Here is a 7,132-nt window from a genome sequence, read left to right on the forward strand (position 1 = left end):
GTTCATAGTCCTTTTCTGAACTCAACATAGATACACACAGAAACCCGAAAACTCACGAAAGCAGTCTCTTAACTGAAAGGTTCTCTAATTTCTAAACTGGAGCTTTAGGTAATTTTTTAGAGCTCCCTAAAAAGCCATGTGACTTATTTGGCAAAACATGCTGGGACTTCGTTGTGAGCAACCACACAGCTCTGAATCACATCCGACTTAAAGTTATCAAACAACCAAACTATACCTCCTGGGCCTGAAAATTAGTAAAAAGCTACAGGCTAAATAGCATTGTATGAGAACAGTGGAGTGAAGATGTGGATAAACAATGTCTAAAACATTAGTAAAACCTGATATGTACTAATAGTCCTCTGAAACAGACTGAACATTTCAACTGTCTCAAGTTATGCACGTTGAATTATTTGTTGCAGGTAAATGATGAATATTCAAGAGAGGGGGCTTCATTAACTATTGAAGATGGAGAGAGGTTTTGGGAGCTAGGGGGAAGGGACAGTACAAAGATAGATAATATCAATGTTTTCCTAAGAAAAATTGTTTCAAAAGTTTTTGAACAACATATGAATTCAAGTTGTGCTACAAATATTTTTTATTAAAACATGAACAACTTCTCAATTAAGTTCATCACACATTTTACTATCAGCCTATTAAAGCAGTGGATTAAGGGATAGTATGTTTTTTTCAATATCATCACATTTAGATTTTCTAATAAGATTTTGTAAATCTTTTTAAATTAAATCTTTTGTACAAGATTTTCTAAAATACTTTTCTAAAAAGGTTTTTATAAAAATGTCTTCAAATCTTAAGTTTCATCAGTAAAATACCATAACTATTAGGTTGACTATATAAATTGTAAAAAGTACACTTATTAATTACATATTATTATATTTAATTATTAATTATGTAGTATAATGAATAATCTAGTCACAGAACGGTTCAGGATGAAAGTGACCTCTGGAGGTCACCTTGTCCAACCTCCCTGCTGAAGCATGGTCACCTAGAGATTGCCCAGGACCATGCCCAGACAGCTTTTGCGTATGTCCAAGGAGGGAGATTCCACAAGCTTTTGGGCAACCTGTTCCAGTGCTCAGTCACCCTCACACCCAAAAAAGTGTATCCTTATGCGTAAAGCTTTTCCCTGTTTTTAAAGCTTTTTCCTTATGCATTTTTTTCCTTATGTTTTCATGCTAAATGCCTACTTGTAATTTCTCTGCATGAGGAGCTGAGTTTGTTCATAACCCCTTTTAAAACAACAAAACCTTTATGATATGAATGCCTGTTCTCACCATGAACACAATTATTTTTTCAAGATAATACCTAAGTACCAACAGGATTGTTTTTCCCTGCCGTCTGACATTTGGAGTTGCTCTGTTTGGACTAGTGTCCCAGTCAAATAAATTCTCCTTTATTAGAGCAGGAGTGATTACTCTTTTTTTTTTTTTTAATCTTCACACTCATAAAATTGCATTCATATTGCTTGATCAAAGCAAATATGACTCTGCTGATATTCATTATCATATTCTGTTTGTAATAAGCATTCTACTCACATAACTTAATCTAAGCACTTTATATATCAAGTGTTTGATTGAAGCAGAAAGTCTCCTTTACCATATTATTTACATGTTTTGAATATGTGTATCTGTGCCAGAACTGATTTTAAAAATTGACTTTAGAAAAGTTTTTCATTCCTATTTTTTTATACTAACATGTACCCATAATACCAAAAGGTGAACAATACTAAACCATTTTTTATCTAGACATATTGCCTAGAAAAAACCCCACCCTATTTCTTTGCTTTTCAGAATAAATTTTTATATCATGTTTTCATTATTATTTTTCCTTTTTCTTTACATTTTTTCTAGCATTCATTTTCTTCCCCTTTGAGCTTTATCTTCTTTTAAAAATAAAAAGTCAATTTAGGGGATGTGCTATTTGCTTTTGTTCTGTATGTACACATATTTTTATACATGTTCTTCAAAAATATATAAGAAATCAAAAATAGAGGAAAAGTCTCTCTACTTTTCATGTGTCCACATACATATGTGTATGTGGACACAGGCATATGTGTATGTGTGATCCCCGGAATATTAAATTTGAAAAGTTAACAATAGCCTGTTCCAAGTATTATATGAAAGTTATCAGAGGAGTAGAAGTACTATTAAGGAACAGCAACATACTGCTAGTTCCACATACAAGCTAATATTAACATCAGAGACCATCTGAATCTCAGAAATGGAGTTCATTATACCTCATGTCCTGTCCTTGATTCTTCTCACATTCTTCTCACATTCTTTGTTTTGGGGTTTTTTGATATGTGTGATTTCTCTCTCACATGGTTCATTCCGTGGTTTTGTACTCGTCTCTCTCATTCCTTCTAGATTTCAAAGTATTTTTCTTGTGCTATTTTGTCACATTTTGTTTAAAGCTGACAAATGTAAGTAAACTGATGAGACAAAGATCCTGATTTTGCAAAATACTCAGTGTGAATACCTGTGTGTTATACAGTTAGGTATTTACTTAACTGGGGCCTAATGCATTCTTTATTCTATTAGAACAACATTCCCTAGAGGATGCGCAATTTTATAAAGAAATTTAAAATTTAAAATTTTATTTTTCATCTGTTAGAAACTTTCTATGTTTAACATATATAGTTGTCCTGATTTCAGCTGGGATAGAGTTAATGTTTATTTTTCTAGTGGTTGCTGTGTTTCAGATTTGGTACGAGAGGAATGTCAATAATGCATATTGTTTTAGTTGTTGCCAGGTGATAGTAATGTTTTTCAAGGACTTTCTTCATCTTCCCATATAAGCCGATAAGTAGCATAATTACAATGATGGAATGCCCAATGGAATATTCCTTACCATAGCTGGGGGGCGGAGGATACTTGTGATCACTACTCAGAATGGTGTCAATTTACCAGGCAGTGAGAGTGACTTGTGTCGTCATTATTACTTTTGTTATTGTTGTTGTTATTATTATTATTGTTATGGTTATTTTCCTTTTCTGTTATTGTTCTACTACACTGTCTTTATCTCAGCCCATAAGGTTTTTTCTTTCCTGTTCCCCTCCTTTTCTCTCTCTTCTCCCTGCCCCTCTGGGGAAGGGGGAGAACTGTGTGAGTGGCTGCATGGTCCTACCTGCTGGCTGGGGATAAACCACAATGACAGTACACAACCGGCGTTTGCTAACAGGCAAACGTTTTACTTGTTCAAGCAGAACTCAACTGTAAGTTCTTCCTCCTTATATGCTGATACAGAATCACATGATATTGGACCATTTTTTTTTTCAAACTGAGGACCAAGAGGAAACAGCTTTCATATTTTATAAGAAATTAATGAGAACTTAAACTCGCCAAATCTTGAAACATTAATAGAAACTAATATTAGAGTTCCCGGATATAATTCAGACTTTCTAGTTGAAACACCCAGATTAAGAAGTGGGAGAAGGTGGTTATCATGTTTGTTGGCCTGATTGTAGGCCTTAGGGGTCCTCAGATGTTGCTCCCATGACTACCATACCAAGAGGAAACGAAGAAGTTGATCAGACCTATGCTAGCTTCAGACAGCCCATGGAGATATTATGGTACTGTTCCTTGTTTTACAGAACCACCACAGCAGTTTTCCTTCCAGCTACCGAAAGAAGAGCAGGATTTGTTAGCTGAGAACTGTTTTGGGAGTCCTGGATTCATGAAAAAGGTGTGGCAAGTGGGCAAAATTTGAATGCCATATTGCGCTTGAAGCTGGGAAACCCAGTATCTCAGGAAACACCTGCATTTTGCTATGGTTCAAAACTCCTAAATTCAGCGAGCACTCTGAGCATCTACCTCATGCAGACAAGTTTTTGCTGATGAGTTAACTTCAGCACCATGCCGCTTTGACAGGCAGTTCCCTTGGTTGCTGCTTGGTCTGAAATCCAGTGAGTACTGGGACAAGTAGTTGCCTTAAGCAGATGCTGACAGTTGCCCTGAGACAACCTCTCCCGGCTCTCTCTCTGAGTTTCTGTTGACGTACATAATCTCTAGTCTGTGAAGCTAGAACAGAGTTTAGCTCACTATCTTTGAAAGATTTCTGGGCTTTCAAATCAAAACAGCTCCTGTTTACTTGTCAAATGAAGTCTATATTTTTGCAGGCAGTGTTACTAAACAAATTATTTTCTGAACATTACCCCAATAAACACAAACAAGACAAGGCTGGAGTGTAAGTTATCCCTTGATCATGGAAGAAAAGCCAGAAGTGCTAGAGAATAATCTGTACCTTGTGGCGTAATCTTACTAGAGGCTGATAGGGCCTAAAGTCGTATCCTTCCTTGGCTGGCCAGCCGTCTGCTCCCAGCAATATGCATCCAAGTAGTAAAACAGTTGACCACCACATAAACATCTTTACAGGTCTGCTTCTGCCAAAATAAAACGTAAAAGTTTAGTGACAGATTGCAATGTACTTTGGCACAAGTCATATAATAAAAGTTTACAATACTGATATTCCATTTGTGGACTTAAATAAATATAATACAAATAGGGTAATCCATCTGGCACAAGAGAAAAAGAAAGAAAAAGGTAGTAGTACTTGGAACCATAATATCAGTTTGGTTGTGCTGAACTGAACGTTTTCTTACCACTAGTCAATACTCATACAAGAGGTTCACTGAGGAAACAACCAGGAAAAGCCTCAGAAATGATGGGACATAATAGAAAAGCAGTGGTGAAAAATTTAACACTTGTTCTCAAATGAAGGAAAAAAGATGATCATCAATGACCCATTCATCATTTGTTTTCTTTCAAATGCAGACTCCTGTGATGCACTATTCACCACCTGAAAGCATAAAATATCTAGCATATGTCTATTAATATCTTTATCTTACCAGTATTGAGGTCTAAAATGTAAGCAAAGCACTGTGTTTTCTGCCAATATTCCAGAGGAATTTTTAAACTGCGTTACTGAAATTATGTATAGTGTATAAATTTTATTGCATGTGTCAGCATTATAAGAATATTTTCAGTCTATTACTTAAACTCGCCAAATCTTGCCCCAGAATTCACTGCAATCAAGTGCAAAATTCAGGGTAGATTATTTGATTGGCTTGGGTTTTTGATTGTTTCAGAATCCCACACATCACGTTGCAGATGACCTGAACTGACAAAGGACTACCATGGTAAACACACCGGCATTCTATTACTTCTTAGAAACAAATCCAAAACAGCAAATGAGATCTTTAAGAAATGTTAGGTCACGGGACACTTCAGGAAGCTATGTAAATACTTTTGGATTAGGATTAATGACATTTAGTGAATGCTGTTCGTCTTCAGATACAGCTATTTCAAAGGTGGTTGTTGGTACAGTTTTTTACATATATATTGCTTCAGACTTGTCTAACGCCGTTTTTTTTATTAGCAAGAAAAATATTGTCATCCCAGAGAAGACTTTGCAATAATTCTTAACAGATATTTCATAACACTGCAACATAGTGTCTTTTACGGTGAGTACAGAAGGAGTTCAATAATTATTCTTTTTGCGTAAACAATGGCACCTTGTTGAAATTTTGTAAGGATACTAAATATCACAGATTTCAGACAAACCTATGAAACTTTATTTCAATGCACTGAAAACTGAAAGAAATACTATTTACATCCATTTTTTCTTCTTATGCAAAGCTTACAGTTGCAGACTGCTTACACATATTTCACCTTGATAAATTGAAACGTTATATAAGGAAAAGAGGAAAAGGAAAGACAAAGCCACTCTTAATAGTTGATGCAACCTCCTGTTTCGTGGAAAGAAAAATTAGCAGAAGAGTACTCACCTATTTGCAATTTTAATATTAAACCAGAACGCTACATTAGCAGTCTCAGACTTTGTATTTTAAAGGTACATTTTAACAGTAAATATCAATATCTATCTGGTAGATCGCATACTATATGTTATGCATAAAATTATGCACAATTATAGATCTTGTCCACTTCATCTGCACTCTGTCCATAAGTTTGTCATCCTGCAGTCATCTTAACAACCTAGTTTGTGCTGATTGCAATATTCTGGTATATTTTAAACCAGGTTATCAAAAATATACTTTCTATTTGAATGAACAAAACAATTTACTTTTCCAGACAAAACTGGACTGCTTTGATGAGCCAGTCCCACATTATTCAGCTAGCGTGATACGTTAAGGTGTGACCCATTAGAACTAAAATTAGAATATTAGATACTGATATTAGAAAGGGAGATACACAACAATCTGGAAGAACGCGCAGAACTGTTTCTAATGTTAAAGGCCTTGAGAAAATTATTTTCTTAAATTTATGAGAAAATCATTGCAGGAGATGTTAAAAAAATCTTTTTTTTTTTTGACTGGACAAAAACATTATAACTTCATAAAGATAAGATGAGAACCATGGAAGGCCTATTACAATCATACTCACAGATTCTATAGATACATGTGGCATTAAGGTATTAAATGGTATTAAGGTATTAAATGGCCTCTAGCCCTACCTTTATTCACAGTCTTGGTAATGGGATCCTGCATAAATCTGCTACCCTTCTTTGGGGACTAGTCTACCAAACTTGGTAAAACCAGGTAACGGTTACTGTCTGTTTCATTCTCATACCAACTGACTGTTACCAGCCCGCCTGCGTTTAACTCAAACTCAAGCTTGAGATTAACGTACCATACTACTTGGACACCACCTATCTTTTGTTCCACCAAAACCAATCTCATCCTGGGTCTCCCTGTAAATCAAATTTCAGGTTTCTCCTCATTTTTCATTGCTTATTCCAACAGCTCCCACTTCAAGTACCTTTTTTGGTACTCCATCTTTTCTAATACACAGAGCAGAGGTATCTCTCCTAGGAGATCTCTTGCAGAACGTATTAAGCAGTGAATGATTTAAAAGAAAGACAACAAGCTGTAATACAGAGAGATATTTTACATAAATAACTTTTACAAGTATTCAGTAACTGTATATTAAATGATGACAGAGACACGGTGAAAAAGTTTTCTTGGTTTCCCCTCATACTTCCACCAAAACAGAACCGCTGATCAGATGTTCTGGTTGACATTTACTATGGAGTTATCACAACAAATGTAGCTCACTGACTTGAAACACAAGATTATTCTAGAACTCTGAGAATTCAA

General features: G+C 35.3%; 1 protein-coding gene across 1 annotated transcript in view; it reads right to left on the reverse strand.

The window, feature by feature from the left end:
* FSTL5 (follistatin like 5) overlaps positions 1 to 4,383 on the reverse strand; it is a gene marked incomplete at both ends in the record, with an annotated part of 297,136 nt that extends 292,753 nt beyond the window's left edge. The window contains one exon of the mRNA XM_082482814.1: positions 4,261 to 4,383. Coding sequence (XP_082338940.1) covers positions 4,261 to 4,383 — 123 coding nt within the window. The remainder of the gene's footprint in view (positions 1 to 4,260) is intronic.
* Positions 4,384 to 7,132: the final 2,749 nt, after the last annotated feature.

Source organism: Vanellus vanellus (assembly GCF_965231255.1).
Source record: "Vanellus vanellus genome assembly, chromosome: 4".
Taxonomy (NCBI): Eukaryota; Metazoa; Chordata; class Aves; order Charadriiformes; family Charadriidae; genus Vanellus; species Vanellus vanellus.